Source organism: Hypanus sabinus, chromosome 25, assembly GCF_030144855.1.
Source record: "Hypanus sabinus isolate sHypSab1 chromosome 25, sHypSab1.hap1, whole genome shotgun sequence".
NCBI lineage: Eukaryota > Metazoa > Chordata > Chondrichthyes > Myliobatiformes > Dasyatidae > Hypanus > Hypanus sabinus.
Window position 1 is genome coordinate 23,360,062 of NC_082730.1, and position 25,763 is coordinate 23,385,824.

Genomic DNA, 25,763 nt, shown 5'->3' on the forward strand with positions numbered 1-25,763 from the left:
TGCACTTAGTTCTTCCTGCATTTTGTGTGTGTTGTTCTGGAAAGAAAGGACATGTATATTACAGTACAAGCATGCTGGAGGAACTCAGCAGGTAGGACAGCATCCGTGGAAACAAACCGTCAACATTTTGGGCCAAGACCCTTTGCCAGTCCTGACAGCTCGTTTCCACGGATGCTGTCCTACCTGCTGACTTCCTCCATCATGTTTGTACGTGTTGATTTGACCCCTGCATCTGCAGTGTACTTTGTGTTTATGTATTTACATAACAGCTCATGACCACAGGACATCCCAAATGCTTTGCAGCTAGTGGAGCACTTTTGAAGGATGATCATTGCCAGAGTGTCTGAAATGCAGCAATCAATGCACACAAAGGGATCTCTCCCAACCAGCAAGGTGGTGATGAATGGAGTTACATCTCAGTGATGTTGATGACAGATCTTGCTTGCCCCTCTGTGACATGTCAAAGAGCATGCAGTGAAATCGAAAGGTTTAATGGGAGTGCGGCAGCAAGTGTAGTACTTTAAGGCTCCAGTAATCTGGGTTCAGGGATCAGGTACAGAAGTCCAAAGGCACATACTCAACGATTCAGGAACAGCTTCTTCCCCTCAGCCATCCGATTTCTGAATGGACAATGAACCCATGAACGTTACCTCAATACTTTTTAAATTTCTATTTTTTAACTGCTTATTTAATTTAACTTATCAATATATGTATTGGTTTTACTGCATGTGGTGAACTACATATACCTGTCAGGACACGCCCCCTGCTGACTGCTCCTGTGGCTCCTCCCACAGACCCCGGTCTGAGCCCGGCCTCTCTGTCTCCAGGATGTAGTATGGTGGTCAACCACTGCTTATTCCTTCTCCCAGTCAATAAAAGCCGATATCTCACCTTTACGTCTCAGAGAGAGTTATTGATGGTGCATCACTGCAATTCACAGTTTTTTTTTCTATAGTTGGTGAATCTGTGGAATTCTCTGCCACTGGAAACAGTTGAGGCTGGTTCATTGGCTATATTTAAGAGCAAGTTAGATATGGCCCTTGTGGCTAGTGGGATCAGGGGGTATGGAGAGAAAGCAGGTACAAAGTTCTGAGTTGGATGATCAGACGTGATCATACTGAATGGCAGTGCAGTCTCGAAGGGCCGAATGGCCTACTCTTGCACCTATTTTCTATGTTTCTATGTATTGCATCATACTGCTGCCGCAAAGATGACAAATTTCACGATGCATGCCGGTGATATTAAACTGATTCTGATTCATTTCATGACGCTGTCTACACAGAGTTTCTGCATTCCCCATGACTGTGTTGGTTTCCTCCGGGTGCTCCGGTTTTCTCCCACATTCCATGCGGGTTAGGGTTAGTAAGCTGTGGGCTTGCTATTTTGGTGCCGGAAGTGTGGTGACACTTGCAGGCTGTACCCACCACACCTCGGGCTGTGTTGGTCGTTGGCACAAATTGTGTATGTTTTAATATACGTGAGACAAATGAAGCTAATCTGTAAATATTTCTCTTCAGATTTTCATTTGCCAAAGATATAAGTGTGTACAGTAAAACTCTAATGATCTGACAGCCTGAGAATTTATTGGACTATAGGATGTTATTGATGCCCAAGCTCAATTTCCTTCTACATTAACACTGTAGTATAGTAATTTTTTCAGTAAACTTGGTGTGTTGGGAGCAAGAAGTATATAAAAGATCGAAGTAAATTTATTATCACAATACACATACATCACCATATAAAACCATGAGATTCACTTCCTTTTGAGTATACTTAATAAATCCATAATAAAATAATAACCATAAACAGCTTGAATCCCAGTTTCTGCCACAAACATGCTGCCCACATTCCTGGCTCCAACCCTCAGTCCGGACCCTGTGCCAGGATCTATGGACAATAGGCCGCTTTCTGTCTGTATGAATAGTTCTCATTCCAGGCTAATTAGTGAGCCAGATTCAGAACCATCAAAATCTCTGCGCGGTGGGATTCTGGATTAGCAGAGTTTTGCTGCATATGGAATTAGTTCAGTCCTGAACTTGAATGGGACAACAGATTGTCCCTATGATTTTGAAGTCATGAAATGGTAGGAATTGATCTGAAAAAATAGATGGCAGTTTGGGTTTAAGCGTTTCATCTAAAAGGTGACTTCTCCAACACCACAGCATCCCCTGTACAATGATCTATACGCAGTGGCCACTTTTTTAGGTACACCAGCACTCCTGTTCCTCAATGCAAATATCTAATCAGCCAATCATGTGGCAGTAACTCAATGCATAAAAGCATCTAGACATGGTCAAGAGGTTCCGTTGTTCAGACAAACATCAAAATAGGGAAGAAATGTGACTTTGACCGTAGAGTAATTGTTGATGTCAGTGGCTTGAGTATCTCAGAGAATGCTGATTTTCACACACAACAGTCTCTGGAGTTTACAGAGAATGGTGCGATAAACAAAAAATAATTCAGTGACCAGCAGTTCGGGGGACAAAGATGCCTTGTTAATGAGGGAGGTCAGGGGAGAGTGGGTAGACTGGTTCAAGTTGACTGGGAGGTGACAGTAACTCAAATAGCATCTCTGAACGCACAACACATTGAACCTTGAAGTGAATGGGCCACAGTAGCAGAAAACCATGAGCGTGCAATCAGTGGCCACTTTATTAGGTACAGGGTGTACCCAATAGAAGTGGCCACTGAGTATAGATAATCCACCCAGTTCATCAGTTCGTATCTCTGGACTCGGGTCTTGAATATACAGTCAGCCCTCCTTATCCGCGGGTTCCGCATGCGTGGATTCAACCAACCGTGGATCGGGAAAACCCGGAAGTTCTCTCTCCAGCACTTGTTGTTTGAGCATGTACAGACTTTTTTTTCTTGTCACTATTCCCTAAACAGTGCAGTATAATAACTATTTATATAACATTTACACTGTATTAGGTATTATAAGAAATCTAGAAATGATTTAAAGTATACGGGAGGATGTGCGTAGGTTACTGCGGATCGGGATTGGGAAAAAAAACTGGAAGTTCTCTTACTAAGTAAGTCAGAACAGGTACATCCGATATTATTTAGCATCAGTTATTCAAACGTTTGTCTTAGTATATAGTATATATTTTACCTTCCTACGCATATAAAACACTTAAGAAACGTATGTATTTCAATAGTTAACCACTGCATTGTTTAGTAATAATTGTAGCTTTCATCAGGGCAGGGCGTTTCTCACTTTATCCATTAAAATTGTTCTGATCGTTGACCAACTGTAGCTTTTCCAATGACCAATGGCATTTCACCTCTTTCCGATCACTTTATTATTTCCACTTTATTTTCAATCGGGATCGTGATTATTTTCGTGAACAGAAACACTGAGGATTCAAAGACTGTTGGGTCCTAAAGTCCGCCGCATTGAGACAGGTTAAATAAGGTCTGGGGCTCTGCTGGGTCCTAAAGTCCACCGCACTGAGACAGGTTAAATAAGGTCTGGGGCTCTGCTGGGTCCTAAAGTCCACCGCACTGAGACAGGTTAAATAAGGTCTGGGGCTCTGCTGGGTCCTAAAGTCCACCGCACTGACCGGCTAAATAAGGTCTGGGGCTCTGCTGGGTCCTAAAGTCCACCGCACTGACCGGCTAAATAAGGTCTGGGGCTCTGCTGGGTCCTAAAGTCCACCGCACAGAGACAGGCTAAATAAGGTCTGGGGCTCTGCTGGGTCCTAAAGTCCACTGCACAGAGACAGGTTAAATAAGGGACTTGAGCATCTGAGTTTTTTGGTATCCGTGGGGGGGTGTGCTCCCGGAACCAATCCCCCACAGATAAGGAGGGCCGACTGTACAACCTACTGACACACAGGCAAGAGAACCACCTGCTGAGCCTTGCTGAAAGACGTGGAGTGGGTTCTCAGCTCTCAGTCAGGGTTCTTCTGTGTCGGGGTGTACAGTTCACATGTCAAGGAAGTGCTAGGTAACTTGCCCCTCACTTTGTTTTTCCTGCTTTGCAGTGGTTCATGTTAAAGCTGGAACGTGCGAGGTGATTGCTGCCCACCGATGCTGCAACAAGAACAAGATCGAGGAGCGTTCCCAGACAGTGAAGTGTTCCTGCTTTCCTGGCCAGGTAGCTGGGACAACACGAGCAGCTCCATCCTGTGTGGACGGTAGGACCTTCCTCTGAAGCTGATAGAATCACCTCTGAGCTTTACCCGGTGAATGGTAGACAAATGATTACTCTGAATTATAGCACAGGCTGTTCAGCCCATCTGATTTAAAATGATGTCCATGCTTACTCTCATTCCATTTCTCAGCACTACATCACTAAATGGCCAAATCCTCCAGCACAGAAATCATAGATTTAGTAACAGATTGTGAAGAAAATACTTTTAAAAATTTGTTCCTTAGTTTTTCTGATTTAGCAGCAAGAGGTATCCACAAAGGAAACATCATACACATGTTAAAGTTTATTAAAAATAGTATTTAATTGGAATTATATAAAGAATAAAGTACAAAAAGAGGGAAGAATACTGAATGAAGCAGAGGAGGAAACAAAGTAATACTTATGATCCACTTATTGAACTGATCTCTACAATGCCTGAGGGAACCACAGTTGTCCGATAACCTTTAACACAGCCTTCTCTAACCTAGCACCCAGTCTGAGGGAAGATTCCAAGAAATTGCCCCTTTTTATACTCTTCATAAACCATTTAATTTACTTTTATTATATTTTCATTGAGCGAGACAGTGCAGAACAGGCCCTTCCAGCACCACACCACCCAGCAACCCACCTATTTAACACTAGCCGAATCATAGGACAGTTTAAACTGAGCAGTTAACCTACTAGGTGTATGTCTTTGGACTACGGGAAAAAACCACAGCACTCCGAGAAAACGCCATGCATTCACGCAAAGAATGTATGAATTTCATTACAGATGGTGTCGGCATTGAACTTCAAACTCCGGAACACCCCGAGCTGTAATGGCATCGTACTAACAATTACGCCTCCATGGCACCCAATACTTCCTTCATACTTTCCCATCAACAATACCAGGTGGTATTTACACCTGCAGAACCATCCACTCCTTCCCAAACAAACATGTATTTTCACCATTACCTGCTCTCAAGGCTGTAGACTAGTACTCACACTAAGTTCAAATATTGCCATGGACTGGTTCCCTTGTATTTTCTCAAAACCTTTCTACCTTCCAGACTACCGCCATTTTGTCTTACAAACTTCCATCGTGTGTTACACATTTAAACATATATCAAGCAAGAATCAAATTTAAATTTCATTTAACTTTCCTACAGTACACACTCAGGTCTGTGAGAACATAAACCACCCATGCTCATTACTCATACATTAATCCCATTTTCAAACTTCTCTCCATATTCTCCTCAACAAACCCCCAGATTCTACCACTTCATCACAGGCAGCTTCTATTTGGGTCTCCCACTTCCACAGCCCCCAGTGGCCCTGTGATTTCAGTCTCTGAAGCTGATGTGAGAGCATCCTGCAAGAGGGTGAACACACGAAAAGCAGCTCGCCAGAGGAGATACCTGGCAGAGTACCGAAGACCAGGACTGATTAACTGTTTGGAGTATTCACCGATAATTTTAATATTCCACTTTGACAGTCTGAGGTACCCAGCTGCTTCAAGCAAGCTTTAATTATACCGGTGTCCAAGAAAATTGTTACCTCAAAAACTATTGTCCAGTAGCACTTGCATCCACAGTGATGAAGTGCTTTGAGAGGTTGGTGATGGACGTATCAACTCCTGCCTGAGAAGCAACTTGGATCTGCTCCAATTTGCTTACCGTCACAACGGGTCAAGAGCAGGATACCATTTCATTGGCTCTTCACGCAACCCTGGAACATCTGAACTACAGAGATGCATACATCAGGATGCTCCTTATTGACTACAACTCAGCATTCAATACTAGCATCCTCTGAAAACTATTCAATAACCTTCAAGACCTTGGATTCAACACCTCCTTGTACAACTGGATCCTTGATTTCCCACTTGCAGACCCTAGTCAGTTTGAATTCGCAACAACATTTCCTCCACAATCCCCATCAGCGCAGGTGCACCACAAGGCTGTACGCTTAGCCCCCTACTCTACTGTCTTTATACTTATGACTGTGAAGCTAGGCATAGCTCTAACGCCATATTCGAATTTGTTGATGACACCACTGTCATAGACCGAATTAAAGGTGGTGGCGAATCAACATAAAGGAGGGAGATTGAAAATCTGGTTGAGTGGTGCCACAGCAAAAATCTCTTACTCAACGTCAGCAAGTCCAAAGAGCTAATGATAGACTTCAGGAGGAGGAAACTGAAGATCCATGAGGCATTCTGAAATGTCAAATCAGAGGTGGAGAGGGTCAGCAACTTCAAATTCCTCAATGTTATTATTTCGGAGGATCTGTCATGGGTCTAGCATGTAAGTGCCATTATGAAGAAAGCACGGGAACACCTCTAGTTTCCTAGAAGTTTGCAAAGGTTCAACATGTCATCTAAAACGTTGACAAACTTCTATAGGTGGAAAGTATATTGACTGGTTTCATCCTGGCGTGGTATGGAAACACCGATACCCTTGAGTGGAAAGGCATACAAAAATTAGCGGATACAGGCCAGTCCATCACAGGTAAAGACCTCCCCACCGGTGAGCACATGCACATAAAGCATTGCTGCTGGAAAGCAGCATCTATCATCAAGGTGCCCACTATTCAGCCATGCTCTCCTCTCGCTGCTGTAATCATGAGGAAAGCACAGGAGCCTCAGGACTCACACTACCAGGTTCATGAACAGTTGTTATCCATCGACCACCAAACACCTGAATCTGAGAGGACGACTTCACTTGTTGCTCCACTGAACTGTGCCCACAACCTGTGGACTCACTTTCAATGACTCTTCATCTCACGTTCTCAATATTTATTGCTTGCATATCTATTTGTTCGTGTATTTATTTATTATTTCTTGACTTTGTATTTGCACAATTTATTGTCTTTTGCACATTAGTTGTTTATCCGTCCTGTTACTTTGTCTTTCTTTGATTCGATTGTGTTTCTTGCAAGAAAATTAATCTCAGGGTTGTATATGGTGACATATATAGGCTTTGATAAAAAAAAATCACCTTGAACTTTGAACCAACCCATACATCTTTGGGATGTGTGAGGAAACTTAAGTGGCCAGGGAAAGCCCATGCAGTCACTGAGAACATGCAAATTCCACACAGACAGCGCCCAAGGTTGGGATTGAACCTAGGCTGCCATTGCTTTAAGACAGTTGTTCTCCCAGCTGTGCCTTTACACTGGTGTGGGCACACTGACTATTGAAAAGTGGTCTGAAATTAATCGCACTAACTCTCCCCACCCCAGTCGCTCCCACAGCCCTGTGATGCTTAAGGCTCAAGCTTATTTTTATTTCCTTTTCTAGTGACATTATTGCATCTGCTTCTACCAGTTTGTAGAGCTACCTAATCTCGCTCTATCCTTCTCTACCCTGAGGAGAACATTCTCCACATTCTCCATTCTATTTGTAGTACTGAGGCACTCTTTCTTCTTCATGTTAACATAGAATAGTACAGCACAGGCCCATGATGTTAAGCTGAACTAACTAAATTAGTAATCAGATGCCCAACTAAACTAATCCCTGTTGCCTGCACAATATCAATTTCCCTTCACTTCCTGCAGATTTCGGTGCTTAAACAAGAGGTTTTGAACGATCCTAATACATTTGTCTCCACCATGACTTCAGACAGTGAATCCCGGGCACCCACCACTCTTTGTAAAATAAAACGTGCCCTGCATGTCATCTTTGAACTTGCTCCTCTCAGCTTAAATGCTGTCTATGCTTGCAGTGCAGAATTGCAACAGTATGTTTGGGGGGATTGGAATTTATACCAACTGCCAGAAGAATCCTCGGCCCAGCCTTTTTGTTAATGGTTTTCTCACATGAGGTCCCGTGAAATGATGATGCTCGGGAGCCTGAATGTTGAAATGGTGCTAACAGCAGAGCTGCTGATGATGAGTGGGTAGAGGAGGTAGATTTCTCCTGAACTCGATAGGCATCTCCATGGTTTTGATGGCATTCAGCTCCTGATTCCACCAGGGCACAGTTTGTTAACTTCCTGGTGATTGGTCCAACGATGGTATTACCTTCTGCAAACTTTATCCATTTAACTGATGGATCACTGGAGATGCAGCCATTGGTGTATAGACAAGAGGGGAGAGCGTACACCTGTGTTGAGTGAGCGGGATGTGGAGATGTGTTTACCTTGTCTCACCTACTGCCACCTGTCAGAAAGGAAGTTTGAGAACCACGTGCAAATGTGAGATCATATAATCATGTGTTTATATTTAAGTGTGATGTGCGTGGCAGGGTGAAGATACATCACTACCAAAGGATGCATCTTTCCCTCCGCTAACCTTCGGGACACCCTTGGGAAAGGTGGAGCACCTGCTTAGCCCCTCTGATCTGGATCATGTGAAGCCATGGGCCAGGCGGTGGATGGTTGTATGAGCAAACAGGTGCATATCACAAGTCCTGGTTATGCGACCACTGACACCAGTCAGCCAATCTCTGAAGAGTATTGATAATGTCTGGGGTCACCTGTCTTGTAAAGACACTGCCCAGAAGAACGCAATGGCAAACCACTTCTGTAGAAGAATTTGCCAAGAACAACTTATGGTCATGGAAATACCATGATCACCTATGTCACAAGACATGGCACATGATGAATGATATATGTGATAATCATATTTATGTTTTCCTGTTCTGGATACCTAATCAAGTGGAAATATGTTCTCTTAGCTCAAATTTTGGGTGGTTTGCTGGACAGTATAGAGAGCCATGGCCTTTTTGATCCCTAAAACTAATAGGAAGTTAAGTAGTCTAATGGGATACTTCCTCTGTTGTGAAAAACATAGAATAGATGAGCAAGGAGATCATATTCGATCTTCTTAAAGACTAGAGAAGCTACATATGGGTGAATGTGAATGGTTATGGCCAGCAAATTGCAAGAGGGTTGTGACAACACTTATATAGACCCAGGGGAGATCTACAAATATATTACTAGGGATGGTGGAGTTTATTTATGAGGGTATATTAGTTGGACTGGGATTATTTGGCACCAGAGAAGATTGAGGTAAGATTTAAATGTATGTAAAATTATAAGGGATCCAACTAATTTGAATAAGAAAGATAAATTCCCTTAACAAAGCTCAATAAGTAGGGGATGTAGATTGAACATAAGCAGAGGACGGATTACAGAAGTGATAAAGAAAACATTATTTTGCTTCAGACTGAACAAAGAACACTACACCACACGACAGGCTTTTGGGTCCATGATGATGCACTGACCTTTGAATCTACTCTAAGGTCAGTCTAGCCCTTCTCTCCCACATAACCCTCCATTTTTCTTTCATCTATGTGCCTAAGATTCTGTTAAATGCCCCTAACGTATTTGCCTCTACCATGACTCCTGCACTGTGTACCATGCCCCAACCACTCTTCTTTTTTCTTACTTTGTTCTTTTGTTCTTATAATGCTAAACAAACGACCATAACCAAAAATGAGGAAATCTGCAGGTGCTGGAAATTCAAGCAACACACACAAAATGCTGGTGGAACACAGCAGGCCAGGCAGCATCTATAGGGAGAAGCATTGTCGATGTTTCGGGCCGAGACCCTTCGTCAAGACTAACTGAAAGGAAAGATAGTAAGAAATTTGAAAGTAGTGGGGGGAGGGGGAAATGTAAAATGATAGGAGAAGACCGGAGGGGGTGGGATGAAGCTAAGAGCTGGAAAGGTGATTGGCGAAAGTGATACAGAGCTGGAGAAGGGAAAGGATCATGGGATGGGAGGCCTCAGGATAAAGAAAGGTGGGGGGGAAGCACCAGAGGGAGATGGAGAACAGGCAAACAACTAAATATGTCAGGGATGGGTTAAGAAGGGGAGGAGGGGCATTAACGGAAGTTAGAGAAGTCAATGTTCATGCCATCAGGTTGGAGGCTACCCAGCCAATTATATAAGGTGTTGTTCCTCCAACCTGAATTTGGATTAATTTTGACAGTAGAGGAGGCCATGGATAGACATATCAGAATGGGAATGGGACGTGGAATTAAAATGTGTGGCCACTGTGAGATCCTCCTTTATCTTGCGGACCGAGCGTAGGTGTTCAGAAAAACAGTCTCCCAGTCTGCGTCGGGTCTCGCCAATATATGAAAGACCACACCGGGAGCACCGGACGCAGTATACCACACCAGCCGACTCACAGGTGAAGTGTCGCCTCACCTGGATGGACTGTCTGGGGCCCTGAATGGTGGTGAGGGAGGAAGTGTAAGGGCAGGTGTAGCACTTGTTCCGTTTACAAGGATAAGTGCCAGGAGGGAGATCTGTGGGGAGGGATGGGGGGGACGAGTGGACAAGGGAGTCACGTAGGGAGCGATCCCTGCGGAAAGCAGAAAGAGCGGGGGAGGGAAAGATGTGTTTGGTAGTGGGATCCCATTGGAGGTGGTGGAAGTTATGGTGAATTATCTGTTGGACCTGGAGGCTGGTGGGGTGGTAGGTGAGGACAAGGAGAACTCTATCCCGAGTGGGGTGGCGGGCGGATGGGGTGAGGGCAGATGTGGGGGAAATGGAAGAGATGCGTTTCAAATCTCTTACTATCTTTCCTTTCAGTTAGTCCCAACGAAGGGTCTCGGCCCAAAACGTCGACAGTACTTCTCCTTATAGATGCTGCCTGGCCTGCTGTGTTCCACCAGCATTTTGTGTGTGTTGGTGGCCATATCCAACAAGTTTTATACCCCAACCTAGACTTCTGAAGAACTGTGGGATCACAAAAACAGCAAGGATCCAACAAGGGGGTCAGATGGTGGTCAGAGGACTCTGAGGAAGATTGCAGTGACCAATGTTTGTTTAATTGGGGGCACAAATATGTGTAATGGGACCTGATGGTGATGAAGGGCAAAGAAGGTGCCCATTAGCATGTGATTGTGGGAGGGAATAGGGTAGTTAGGGGCTATTTAGAGGTCAGTAGAGATCCTGTATGAGTGTGAGAGAGCATCTTGTGGGTGAGTTTTTGTTCAGAGTACCCCTCCTCCTCTTGTTCATAAAGTGATTCTGCAAAGCCACTTACTTCATGAATTCAGCCTCCCTTGCTGCCTTTCAACATTGAGCATAGAACAGCACAACGCAGGCACAGGCCCCTGGATGAACAATGTTGTGCTGAAGTTATTAAACTGGTAATTAAACCAATCCTTTCTGCCTTCTCAATATCCATATCCCCTCATACTCTGCACATTCCCAGGCCTATCTAGGACCCTCATAATACTTGTCTCCACTACCACCCCTGGCAATGCACTACAAGGACCCTCCAGTCTCTGTGCAAAGACCCGCCCACACACACCCTTTGAATTTGCCTCCTCTCACCTTAAGAACGTGCCTTCTAGTATTAGATATTTTGACCCATGGCCAAGATATTGGCTGTTTGCACTGTCCATGACTCTACAATCTTATAATCTTCAGCTGAATCTCATGGTGACATTTACGTACTTTGATAATAAATTATCGACTTGAGAGAGGAACCAAAGAAAGAAAGTCAGTAGGATCAGAGATGGAGAAGGTTAGCAACTTTAAATTCCTGGGTGCTACTATTTCAGAGGACATGTCCCGGACCCAGCTCGCAAGTGCAATTGCAAAGAAAGCACGGCAGTGCCTCTGCTTGCTTAGGAGTCCACCGAGATTCGGTGTGACATCTAAAATTTTGACAAATTTCTATAGATGTGTAGTTGGAGAGTATCTGACAGGCTGCATCATGGCCTGGAATGGAAACACCAATGCCTTTGAACAGAAAATTTTACAAAAGGAAGTAGATTTGGCCTTATTGCATCACTGGTAACACCCTCCCAACCATTGAGCTTATCTACATGAAACTCTCTCATAGGAAAGCAGCATCCATCATCAGAGATTCCCACCACCCAGGTCATGCTCTCTTCTCGCTGCTGCCAGCAGGTAGAAGGTAAAAGAGCCTCAGGATTTGCAGCACCCGGTTCAAGGACAGATACCACCCCTCAACCATCAGGCACTTGAATTAAAGGGGATAACTACACTCACATGTCCCATCATTGAAACATCCCCACAACCAATGATTTCACTTTAAGGACTCTCTATCTCATGTTCTTGTTAATTATTGCTATTTATTTATATTTGCATTTGCAGAGTCTTTGACCTATCCTGACGCCGGCCCTCTAGGCCTGAGTCGACGTAGCAGTAGTATTAGTAGTATGTTTCCTGAGTACTGGGAAGTGAGGATGTGATTCAGGTGAACTGCAGGTTCTCCATGTGTGGCCTTGGTATCTTTCCCTTCTGGGTGGCGCCTGTCTCTAGATTAGCAACGTGGAAGGTCTGGAAGCAGCTTGGGTGTTAAGCCCGATCTGTGGAAACATCCAATGGGCTCAGCAGGGAGAGTGCATGACCTTTCTCCTTTCGATCTCCAAGAGATTTGATTTAGTCCTGAAATGCGCCTTTCTTTTCATTCATGAGTTAACCATTGGCATATCAGCCCTTACGTTCTCTCTGGTCGCGTTCTTTCCTTTGCTGCAGATTCACTTCCCCTCACAGAGATCAAGCCCTTAATCCAGGTTGGTGCTTCTGTGCAGTTCCAAAGGAGTGCTGGACCGTCTCTGTTTCCAGGGCCCGGCACTGGGACCAGAGGTGGCTGGGCCAGAAGCGATGAGGGGTTCCACTCTCATGGTGATGCTTTCTCTCTCGTTGCAGCCTCAATTGTTGTTCAGAAGTGGTGGTGCCACATGGAGCCGTGCCTGGAGGGGGAGGAGTGCAAGGTTCTGCCGGATCTCAGTGGCTGGAGCTGTAGCACCGGAAACAAAGTCAAAACCACTAAGGTTAGTGACTTCCTCAGTGTGTGTAAACGTCAGCCTCCTCCACATTCTCCTCACATTCCATCCCAGTACATTCATGGTCACACCTTGTCCCTACATCTGTTACCTCCTATAACTTCATAACCCTGCCCAATCTCTACATCCCCCCACTTCTGACCACGTGTGCAATCCTGATTTTAATCATCTTTCCTTTGCCAGCTTTAGCTGATCTGATATAAAATTCATCTCAAATCTGATCTAAATTGGACTTTGATCTGGAATATTTGCAATAAACCTTTGGGCCTCTCTGAGGATAGTCTTCTGAATTTAACCTCTTCCATTGAGATTGGGAGTAAACTGGGAAGTTAGCTTGGAATGAATGCTGAGGCCTTATTGATGAATTCAGTGAGAGCTCCCATGCTTTACAGTTGCTCACCCAAAACAAGTAATCGTTTTTGGGCCATAAAATCCCGGTGGGAGATATGTTCTGATTTAAAGCTGAGGGTGAGAGCGTAATTAGTTCTCAGGATTCTTGAACCATGGCAAATTCTTTTGCTTTTAAGCATTTCCAGAAAGCTACTTCTACTGAAAAGATTAAATGAAAAATTACACGTTAATTGGCACCCGTCATTTTGTTAAGAGACCCAGTTCTTGTTCTACGCCTCATGTTACTCCATAGAACGCACCCAATAATCACTGAAAAGCTCCTAATGAGCACGTTTAATAGTCAATGGCATACCATAGCAACACCGTAGTGTAACGGTTAGCGCAACGCTTTACAGGATCAGCTGTAAGACTGGGGGTCAATTCTTGCCACTGCCTGAAAGGAGTTTGTAAGTTCTCACCGTGACCATATGTGTTCCCTCTGGGTGCTCCAGCTTCCTTCCACATTCCAAGAAAAGGTACGAGTTAGGGTTAGTCAATTGTGGGCATGCTATGTTGGCGTTGGAAGCGTGACTGCCCAGCACAATCCTCACTGTTTTGATTTGACGCAAACAAAGCATTTCACTGTACGTTTTGACGCACAAGTGACAAATAAAGCTTACCTTTATCTTTAAAGATCTTCAGCCATTTGCATGTGATGATTTAAAATTTAGCCTGGTTAGTCCTGATGTTTTTTTTAACTCAATATACCAACAAATCCTTTCCTCCTCTCAGATGCTGCTCGACCCATTGTGCCCTTCCAGCAGATTGTATGTTGCATCAGATTGCAGCAACTGCAGTGCCTTGAGTCTCCTGATTAAAGTTCTGGCTCCACGGGAAACTAGTCCACTTGGGGTTTAGTAAAATTGCCTAACGTTCATAGGATCTGGGATACTGTCCAAGCACTTGTAAAATTACACTGGTGGGGTAGGAGCACTTCCAGAGGAAGTGCTCTGTGCACAAACTACTGTAGGACTCAGATTCAAAGGGTTAAGCTTAGCTGTTGCTTTCCACTCATTGTCAGATGTGGGCTAATGAATCCGCAACACTGAGATATGAATTGTCATCCCTAGGTCTGACATTTCGATGCTTAGGGTTCAGAGCTCACAACTCAAGTTGAACCTTGTAGTGCAGCACCGACGGACTGCGACCCTAATTGACTCATAGAGCCAGAGGCCTCAAAATGAGTTGTAAAAATACTTGTTCTCAAAGTTCAGTGAAATGTTCAAAATCCCTTGGTACGATTTGACAGGATTTCCCTCAACTCACATCAGCAAAATGACTGTTCTGTTGGTGGGAGTGTACTTTGTGGATTCCCACCAACAGAACCACAATTATTGGATTTCTAAGTACTTTTTGTTTGTGAGCTGATTTGAGGATTTGTGGTTGGACCACACTTAGGTTATTGTGTGCCATTCTGGTCACCACACTACAGGAGGATGTGATTGTGCTGGAGAGAGGGTAAAGGAAATTCACCATGATATTGCCTAAATTGGAGGACTTAAGTGAATAGGAGAGATTGGAGAGGCTGCAATTATTTTTCCTGGAGAGAAGTATGCTGAGGATTTACGATGGATTTATATAAAATGATGAGGTGCTTTGATAATCAGAATCTTTATTCCCAAGGTAGTGATATCAAAAACAAGAGGGCTTAGGTTTAAGGTAAGAAGAAGAAGATCTTTTGCACAGTGCTTGAACACCCAAGTTGGTGGGTCTTTCATGGATTCTGTTATGGCTATTATTCTCTACATTTAATGAGTATAACTGCAAGAAGATAAATCTTAGGGTTGTATATAGTGATATTTATGTACTTTGATAATAAACTTACTTTGAACTTTGATTTAAAGTGGATTTGAGGAGGTGATGTAATCAATATGTTTTTGTGACATTTAGCCAACTAAAACAGCAAGGCATAGAAGACCTACAAATCTATTGCAGGCAAATGGGATCCAAGTGAGTAGGCAAAAACGTTGTCATGAACATGGTGGGCTGAAGGGCTTATTTCTATGACTCAGTCTCATCAGAGACAGCCACCTTTAAGCCCGATAAGATATCCAATGTCTCCTTTTAATGATACAAGTTCTATCTGGATAACATGTAGCTGCGTTGAATTCCCCAAATGCAATGTTCTTTTCCTTAGTAAATGTAGGCATGTTTGATCCTTAGTGACTGAACGATAGTTGGCATGGTAGCGTAGCAATTAGTGTAATGCTTTTAAGGTGCCAGCGTCCCGGGTTCAATTCCCACCGCTGCCTGTAAGGAGTTTATATGTTCTCCTCGTTAATCTGTGGATTTCCTTTGGGTGCTCCAGTATTCCAAAGATGTACAGGTTGGTTAATTGGTCACATGGATGTAACTGGGTGAAGTGGGCTTGTTTTACCAGACGGGCCTGTTACCACGCCCTCAATAAGGGTGGCACCCACTTCTCATTACTGCCATCAGGGAGGAGGTACAAGAGCCTGTAGACCCACACTGAATATTTTATGAACGGCTTCTTCCTCTCCACCCTCAGATTACTGAATTAATTACTTATTAATTTTATTTTTCATTATAACACAGTAATCTTTTTAATGTCTTGTACTGCTGCCACAAAACTACAAATTTAATTGCATATAAGATCCTGAGAGGCAGGATTTATGAACATTTCGAGAGGCATAGTATGATTAGAAATAGTCAGCATGACTTTGTCAAAGGCAAGTCGTGCCTTATGGGCCTGATTGAATTTTTAAGGATGTGACCAAACACATTGATGAAGGTAGAGCAGTAGAATAGTGTATATGGATTTCAGCAAGGCATTTGATAAGGTACCCTGCCGGGTTTTTTGAGAAAGTAAGGAGGTGTGGGACCCACAGAAGGCAAAGAGTGGTTGTAGACGGGTCATATTCTGTATGGAGGTTGATGACCAGTGGTGTGCCTCAGAGATCTGTTCTGAGACCCCTTCTCTTTGTGATTGTTATAAATGCCCTGGATGAGGAAGTGGAGGAATGGGTTAGTAAATTTGCTGATGACTCAAAGGTTGGGGCTGTTGTGGATAGTGTGGAGGGCTGTCAGAGGTTAAAGCAGGACATTGATGGGATGCAAAACTGAGCTGAGAAGTGGCAGATAGATGTCAACCCAGATAAGTGTGAGGTGGTTCATTTTGGTAGGTCAAATATGATGGTAGAATATAGTATTAATGGTAAGATTCTTGGCAGTGTGGAGGATCAGATGGATCTTAGGGTCCAGGTCCAAAGGACACACAAAGCTGCTGCATAGGTTGACTGTGTGGTTAAGGAGGCATACAGTTCATTGGCCTTCATCAACCATGAGACTGAGTTCAATAGTCAATAGGTAATTATTACATAGGACCCTGGTCAGACCCCTCTTGGAGTACTGTGCTCAGTTCTGATCATTTCACTACAGGAAGGATGTGGAAACTATAGAAAGGGTGCTCAGGTTATTTACAAGGATGTTGCCTGGATTGGGGAGCATGCCTTACGAGAATAGGTTGAGTGACCTTGACCTTTTCTCTTTGGAGCTTCGGAGGATGAGAGGTGAAATATAGAGGTGTATAAGATGATGAGAGGCATAGATCGTATGGATAGTCAGAGGCTTTTTCCCCGGGCTGAAATGGCTAACACGAGAGGGTGCTTGGAAGTAGGTACAGAGGAGATATCAGTGGTAAGATTTTTTTACACTGAGAGCGGGCTGCCAGCGACAGTGGTGGAGTCAGAAACTTTTAAGAGTCTCCTGGATAGGTACATGGAGCTTAGAAAAATAGAGGGCTATGGGTAACCCTAGGTAATTTCTAAAGTAAGTACATATTCAGCAGAGCATTGTAGGCCGAAGGGCTTATATTTTGCTGTAGGATTTCTATGTTTCTATATCAGTGATAATAAACTTGATTCTGATTCTCAAATTCGAGGTTATCGTCTTTTAAACTGTATACGTGTATACTACCAAATGAAACAACATACCCCTGGACCAAGGTGAACATCACAGTACATGTAACTCACACTCTACACATAGAGTGATATTACCACAAATACATTAACAAATGATAAGATGCATTTATGACACACATATGTTGGCACTTCATATGTGGTGAGACCAGGTTGGTTATGACCTCACGACCTGGCAGAAGAAGCTGTTTCCCTTCCTAACAGCCCTTGTTCTAATGCTGATGGTAGGGGGTAAAAGAGATTGTTGAAAATGCTATGGGCCCTGCGTATACAACACTCCTGGTAAGTATCTAGGATGGGTGGAAGAGAGACCCCAAAGATCCTCTCAGAAGTCCTCACAATCCTTTGTAGGGCCTTGCAATCAGATGCCTTCAGTTTCAGATGTAGCTGGTCAGGGCACATTCAATGGCACTCATGTGAAAATTACTTAGAATGGAGGAGATGGGTGGGCCTTGCTTGCCTCAATCTCCTTAGGATGGGGATGCTCAGTTGTGCTTTCCTGACTAAAGAGATGGTGTTGAGGGATCAGGCAAGATTCTGATGAGAAGTATTTATTTAAGACTGCACTTACATCCTCTAGCATTGTGTACAGAAAGCCACTTCACTATCTGGCAGGTGGATGGTTGTGAGTTGACAGGTCCCCATTGGAAGTCATTTTGAGTGCAATAATTTCCTTGAAAACCTAGCCAGGCTTGGTATTAAGTGTAAGCAGTGTGTTGAATGAGAATGCAGAGAAAGTGGAGGAGCCTGCCAAATGACACAGTCTTAATGTTTGTTATTTTAATACGTTGTTTCAGGAGATATACAGCTAGTGAAATCAGATTGTTCTTGGCGTAAGCAAGACTCATATCAGTGATTTGTCTTCCACTCAGATCTCTTGTGCTTTCTGCATGGAGTTTGCATAGCTCCCCCTGGGTTTCCTCTGGGTACTTCAGATTCCTCAAATGTCCCAAAGCTCTGCAGGTCAGTAAGTTAATTGGACACTGGAAATTTATTATAGTGTGTAGATCAGCACTAAAATCAGGGGGCAGCTGATGGAAGGTTAGTGAGAATACAGTGTATTAGTGTTGTCCTAATAAAGATGTCTGGGCCCAAAATGTCGACTGTTTACTCTTTTCCATATCTGCTGTCTGACCTGTTGAGTTCACCCAGCATTTTGTGTGTGTTGCTGAGTGTCATCTAAAAATGGGAGTTTGATGGTCAATATGGATGGTGGGCAAATGGTCAGTTTCGGTTATTAACTATGAGCCTATGACTAAGATGCTGAGGCAAGGCAAGTCATGTTTATGGCTGCCATTGGTTCTCAGTCAGCTTTTGGTGTGTACAGAGGCTGTAATTTCAAAGAGGTGTCATGGCGTGGTATTTCAATTACTGGATTGACCTTCAATGGAGTGGAGCATTGATCGAAAGACGCGAGTTCAAATCCCACCACGACTTCTGGGAATTTGTTTAAGCAGGTAAATGAACCTGGAATGAAAAAACTGCAAACAGTAATGATTGTGAAACTACATTGGTAATTAATAGTCACGTACTGAGATACAGCGAAAAACTGTTTATGTGCCATCAGTACAGATCATTCTAAACTATAGATACAGCAAGGTAGTACAAAGGGAATGGCAAACACAGAATGCAGAATATGGTGTTATAATTGCAGAGAAAGTGCACGTATATGGCAAGGTTCAAAAACCATGAACCACTTGTTTGAGAGATCAAAAATTCATCTTTATCATACAGTACGTTAGATCTATTCAAGTCTCCTCTAACAGCAGTGTAGAAACTTTCTCTGAGCCTAGTAATGCATACTTTCAAGCCTTTGTTTCTTAAACCTGATGGAAGAGAATGGCTGCTAAAATCCATTGGGTGCTCCAACACCTTTCAAGGAAAGAAGTCCACCATTCTTACTGGCACTCAAGAACCACCAATGTGGTTGATTCTTAAATACCTAGCCATTTCAGGGGTAATTAGGAACAGATAATATACCAGACTGTACAAAAGTGTTAGGCATAGAAAAAAATAACAAATTTCATGACATGTGAGTGATGATTAAACTGATTCTGATATGGGTCTCTATTGTGGACTGAGAGTGGGAAGGGGGCAAGGAGAGGGGAATCATGGTTGGGTCAAGGGGAAGAGAAAGGGGAGGGAGCAGGAAGAACCACAGAGATATTCTGTGACGATCAATAAACCAATTTTTTGAAAGGAAATGACCTTGCCTGGTGTCCCACGTCAGGGTGAGTCTGTACCTGTGCCACCCCTGCCCGTAGCACTCCTTCATTGCCGCCTGTCCCACACCCCTCCCGTGGTGTTCCACCCTTGGCATTCCCAACATCCTTTACTCTTGACAGATTTACAAGATCACGCTCTGCTCCACCTTGGGCACCCTACCTATATATTTGTGCCTAAGACTTTTGCACAGTACTGTGATTGACATTATCAGTGATATCTATATCCTGTGAATGCACAAATGAAAGAAAAAGGCTGGTAGCCTACCAATTTGATGCTTTTTTTCCCTGATCCTCAGTTGGGTCTGTCTCAAGGGCACTGCGTCATGCCCTGTCCACTTTGTTGCATGTGCAAACCATGACAATAATGGGAATAATCATGATATACCCCCACCTAGTACTCCAGTTGCATCAAAATAACCTCCATCTCGTCCCTTCCTAACAGGACCAACTTAGACAATTATACCACTTCAAACTATCTACCACATTGAATGTGGAACACATTTACTAGACTATATTCTGGGTGCTAGCCAGAATGGTGAATTGTACAAATGTGATGTAATGAATTGAGGAAAGTTCCTTTATTCTTCAGTTAGAATCATGTACTCTGGTTACATCTGAACCCACACCAAGTTCTGCTCACCATCTCCCCTATAACATGGCATTGTCTTTCAATCCAGCAATATCTCCAATTTACATTCTCAGCTTTATTGCCAAGACCTCTTCTCTTCTCCAATTTAATGATATCCACAGATGCTGTAATCTCCTCACTCCCTCTATTCTGACCACGTCTCATCCAGAAATGGCCTTTGATCCATGTTGAACTTCCCTGCTTCTTTAAGGTGCCTGAGGGATCATCCTCGTTAACTTCTCATTATATGGGTTTGTGTAAAATTTTAATTGCTAATGGCTCCCGTGAAAGGTCTGCAGATGCTTAGCATGTAAAAGCCATGATAAAAGAAAAACGTGCTTTTGGCTGTGAAAAAATTGCGTTGCAATGCATTTATCTGGGAGAAATATATTGGTAGAGAGCCAAACGCAGTGAAGGATATATTGAAGGACAATCTGAAGGGCAAGATTTTCAATCTTCCAGCTCCTTGATGTAACAAGATAATGCGCTGAGTGGCTGCTAATGGCATTTAATCAGATCTCAGTCGGTTTGACATTTCCACCCAAGATCCAAGTCTTTTAGTGCAGACGTACCAGCCATTCCCTTTGGGAATCACGGATTCATACTGCGCAGAAGGAAGTTATTCTGCTTTTAATAAAAACAGAAAATGTTTTCAAAAAATATTCAGCAGGTCAGGCAGCATCTAAGGAACGAGAAGCCATTAGTATTTCAGGTCAAAGACCCTTAATCGAAACTGAGAAAGACAGAGAGCAACCCACTCAAGTGCTGGAGGAACTCAGCAGGGCAGGTAGCATCTGTGGAAAAAAGTACAGTCAACGTTTCGGGCCGAAACCTTTTGGCAGGACTGGAGAAGCTTCTCATTTTTTTTTTCTCCGGACCTGCTGAAGGGTTTTGGCCCAAAACATTGAATGCACGTTTTTCAATAGATGTTGCCTGGCCCGCTAAGATCCCCCAGCATCTTGTATGTTTTGTTTTGATTTCCAGCATTTGCAGAATTTCTCTTGTTTACAAAGAGAGCATGCAACTTAATAGCTGAGAAGGTGGACGAGGAACAAATAGGAGGAACACTCTGGTAGGGTAAAATAATGTGGCTTTCGAGGGTTAATTAAGCTCCTTTGCCTGTGTAATGGTTGCTAATGTTGTAATGTTGTATAGGCACATTGTCCAGCAGGCTTGAATATATTGATAGAGGAGAAAACAGACAATAGAGACAAAAGCATTCAGTCTTTGAGGAAACACACACAAGATTGCTGGGTGAAGTCTGACCTGGCCTGCTGAGTTCCTCCAGCATCTTGCATGTGTTGGTCCAGATTTTCAGCATTTGCAAAATCTCTTGTTTTCAGTCTTTATGGTACCTATCGGTGATCAAAAAAGCAGTGACGTTAAACCAGAATCTTAGACATTTCTGGAGGAAGAGATTTCAGCACCTCTCTATATATATATCATCAAATTTCAGAACTGGCGAGATCAATCGATGTCAGGGAGTGTGTAAAATGAGCTAGCTTTCAGTCAGGGCAGCGATCAAGTTTTAAAGGTAGAGCTTTGTGGCAGATTTTGTGAGTTGAGGACTGACCAATAAGCGCGAGGGATTCATTAGAAAGGGCCAATAAAAATAGCACAGGTGCAGGCAGAGCGGCCATCCTTTGAGTGTGCCAGTGGTTAGAGTGGCTTTGGTTCATTACGCTTAGCTGAGGTAAAGTATCTTCTAAGTTACTCTCCGTCTGTTCTTATTTGCTGAGGCATAGTAGTTTAGTGAGAATGGCTCCACTAATGGCGTTTTGTACTGTGTGTTGGATGTGGGAGGTCTGTTAGACCTCCAGTCTCCCAGATAAACACACCTGCACCAGGTGCAGCTCCCGAGAGATCGTGTTTAAGGAACTGGAGGTGCAGCTTGATGACCTTCGATTCATACAGGGGAATGAGGAAGTGATGGATGGGAGCTTACAGGGAGGTAGTCACAGCTCGGTTGCAGGAGACAAGTAACTGAGTGACTCAGGAGAAGGAGGGGAATGCAGAGCTGGTGGAAAGTACACCTATGGTCATTCCCCCTCAATAATAAGTATACGACTTTAGATACTATTGAGGCGACAGCCTGCCAGGGGGAGACACAGTGACCAGGTCTCTGGTGTTGTGGCCAGAAAGGCAGAGAGGTGAAGAGAACTGTAGTGTTGATAAGAGATTCCCTAGTCAGAGGAACAGAGACGGGGTTATGTAGGGGTGTTAGAGACACTCGGATGGAATGTTGCTTCCCTGGTGCCAGATCCAGGATGTCTTGGGTTGGGTCCATGCCATTCTCAAGGGCATAGTGAGCAGCCAGAAGTCTCGGTACACATTGGCACCAATGACTTACCTGTAGGTAGACAAGTTGAGGAGGTCCTGACGAGCGATTTTACAGAGCTAGGTAGAAAGCTGAGAAACAGGACCTGTAGGGTTATAATCTCAGGATTGCTGCCTGTGCCTCACGCCAGGGAGGGTAGGAATAGGATGAATGCGTGGCTGAGGAACTGGTGCAGGGGTTCAGGTTTATGGATCATTCGGATCTCTTCTGAGGAAGGAACAACCTATACAAAAGGGGCGGGTTACACCTGAACCGGAGGGGATCCAATATCCTTGTGGGCAGGATGGCTAGAGTTGTTCACGAGAGTTTAAACTAATTTGGTGTGGGGATGGAAACTGGAGTGATAATGCTGAGGGTGAGGTAGCTGGTTTACAAACTGAAGCAATATCTAGTGAGGAAAGGCTGTTGATAGGGAAAAATTGCAGTCAACAAGATGAGTTGCAACTAAAAGGTGGACAAAATTGAGAAAAGGTGAATACAGGAATGATGGTGTTTTATTTGAATGCGAGCAGTATATGGAATAAAGTAGGTGAACTTGTAGCACAGTTACAGATTGGCATGTATGATGTTGTCATATGAAGAGTGTTTGATAGCTCTGGGCCTGTATCCACTAGAATTCAGAAGAATGAGAGGAAACCTATTTGAAACTTATCAAATGGTGAGAGTCCTTGATAGTGTTGATGTGGAGAGGATTATTCCTATAGTGGGAGAGTCTAAGACCAGAGGACACATCCTTAGAATAGAGGGGTGTCCATTTACAAAGGAAATGCGGGGGAATTTCTTTATCCAGGGAGTGGTGAATCTGTGGAATTCATTGCCACAAGTGGCTGTTGAGGCAAAGTCTTTCTGTGTATTTGATAGATTCTTGATTGGTCGGGGCATGAAGGGTTACAAGGAGAAGGCAGGAGATTGGGGCTGAGAGAAAAATTGGATCAGCCATGATGAAATGGTGGAGCAGACTCGATGGGCCAAATGGCCTAATTCTGCTGCTATATCTTATGGTCATGCAGGAACTTGAAACAGAAAAAAAGACTGAGTCATCTAAAGTTGGAGAAATCAGTATTGGGTCCTACAGGCTGCAGCCAGTTCCCTAAACTTGCATTGGGCCTCATTGTAACAGCACTGGAGGCCACAAATACAGTGGGAATAAGTCAGGGAGTTGACATGCTTGGCAACAGGGAGCTCTTGTGAAATGAGTACAGGTACACCAGCAGAGTGATCACCCAATCTGCATTAGGTTCTCTGATGCAAAGGAGGCCACCCACGTATTGTGACACCAAATGCAGTACATTTCATTGGAGGAATTTCAAACATGAAACCTCTTGGGTAAACCTGCTGAATTCTAATAATGATATTAATAGACGAGCCAAGGCTTGTGGAGCCCTCGGCCTTTTGGGTTTCTTCAATAATCCCGTTCATTTACCTGTTCACTCTGATTGTATTCCAGGTTACTCGATAGTCCTTTGGGAAAACGGGAGGCAGTGTTTTAATATTTAAAACCTGAAAAGTGCTCCACCTTTCAACTGAGGGGGCCCACACATTGGACTGGTTAACCTGACTTATAGTTTGTTCCCAAGCAGCTGCTTTTGTCCGAATGGGAATCGCTTCGGCTCCCAAAGGAACGTCAGATATAATGAGTGCAGTCAAGACACAACACAGGAGGAAAGGAAGCATTGGAGAGCCTCTAATGAATGCTGTGCAGCTGGTCAGGACAAAGACTACAGTGTCCATGAAGTCTCCTCACAAACACACTCTGGGGGTATGGACATGGGTGACTCCGCTTACTACCAACCTACTGAAGACTGAAATCAGAGGAACATCTCACCCCCAGCCCCTTGGTATCACACGGGGCAATTCTCCACTGCCTCTTTTCCCAGTTCAGATACAACTCAGCCTGAGCACGAGCTCTGGTCTTCAAAGAATGATATAAAGTTGCCTTCAAAAGGAAAAGGAAACTAACTGCATTGATCTGCACCATTCCAGTGGAGTTTTGGCACTTCCCATAGTCGATGAAACTCCACTCTCTGGTTTCCAGCTGCTTTAAACAGGTCAACTATTTGGAGAAGCCGTTGATTACGGCAATGGGGCATTTACCTGGTTTATAGCATCTTCTATGTCCACTGGATATTAATGCCAATGCTAAGTTGTCACTAACTACGTTGCAGCTCAGTCCACTGTGAAAGTTGAACACGTTTCAAGGCTGCTAAGGCTGTGCACCTCCTGCCTCAGTGGGGCCACCTTCCCAGCAAGGCTTCTGGGAACTCGCTTCAGTTATAATGATTCTTTGTCCTCCATTTGCTCCGTTAAGTGACAACTGAAGGTCCTGTCCTTATTTTTATAACAGGCCTGCTGATTGGCTTCTTGAGACTGAGTAGTGAGAATAAATCCAATCTTGTGATTACTGTAGAACCCAGTTAGACTGTATTATAACTGTACAAATTCAGAGATAATACATGTTAATGTCTGATAAAGATAATGACGTGTTGTGAATTTCATTACCATTAATATGTGTAAATCACCTATGCAAAGATTGGGTCCTCCATAGCTGAATCCCTGCCATTTGAACCGAAGAGCCTCTTATTAAAGTGACAAATGATAATTCTTTGTGATGATGACCCTCCAGTACACTTTCAAACATCACAAAATACCTGCAGCCTTTAACGGTGGTGTCTACTCCATCCTCTCCAACTGTCTCTCTACTGTGTCTAACTTGATGGGATTGTTTGTCAATGGTTTCCTTCAAGCCCTCAAACAATAAGGTTTCTCAAGGATTTATCCTCGATCTTCTATTAGACCATAGACCTAGAAGAAGAATTAGGCCATTTGGCCCATCTTCTCTATTCATTCTCTCACTGCCATTTCATAAAAGTGTATTAGTACCTTGTAAGCCAAGTTTAAGTTTAATTATCATTCAACTGCACTTGAATGTAGCCAAACAAAATAGCGTTCCTTGGGGCCAAGGTGTAAAACACATTGCATATTGCTAACATCACACAGCATACATCTGGTATGAATCGCACATATGATTACAATTTCAGAAAAACACAGACAGTCACAAAGAAAAAAGTAATAATATAGTTCAAGTCCCTGAGTTGCATGACTGTAGATTGGCCTGGTCCAGCTTGTTTCTCTACTGAGTGAACATTGGAGAGCAGCACAGACAGGAGGGTCCAGCCCCTAACCTAGCACAATTCTAGCGCATCCCGCAGAGGTCCCTGCTCTCTCCCCTGTGTGCCTGCCACAGGCCGTTGCAGTCAGGGCAACCCCATGGCTGAGGCCTAATCCTTGCCACGACTGAGGCAATGCAGCTTCCCTTCTGCCAGTCTCACCAATATCTTGCTGACCCAATGAAA

The 25,763-nt window shown here is 43.7% G+C and overlaps 1 protein-coding gene across 10 annotated transcripts in view; it reads left to right on the top strand.

Annotated features, from left to right (window-relative positions):
- Window positions 1-24,866, top strand: part of LOC132381101 (chemokine-like protein TAFA-2) — a 143,108-nt gene extending 118,242 nt beyond the window's left edge. For 8 of the 10 annotated variants that reach the window (XM_059950320.1, XM_059950313.1, XM_059950315.1 and 5 more), the window contains 3 exons: window positions 3,987-4,139; window positions 12,755-12,879; window positions 23,976-24,866. In XM_059950320.1, the coding sequence (XP_059806303.1) occupies window positions 3,987-4,139; window positions 12,755-12,879; window positions 23,976-24,044 (347 nt within the window). In that variant the 3' untranslated portion in view covers window positions 24,045-24,866. Of the gene's footprint in view, window positions 1-3,986; window positions 4,140-12,754; window positions 12,880-23,857 lie in introns of all 10 variants that reach the window. The other 2 variants (XM_059950322.1, XM_059950314.1) reach the window with 2 other exon arrangements.
- The last annotated feature ends 897 nt before the right edge of the window (window positions 24,867-25,763 follow it).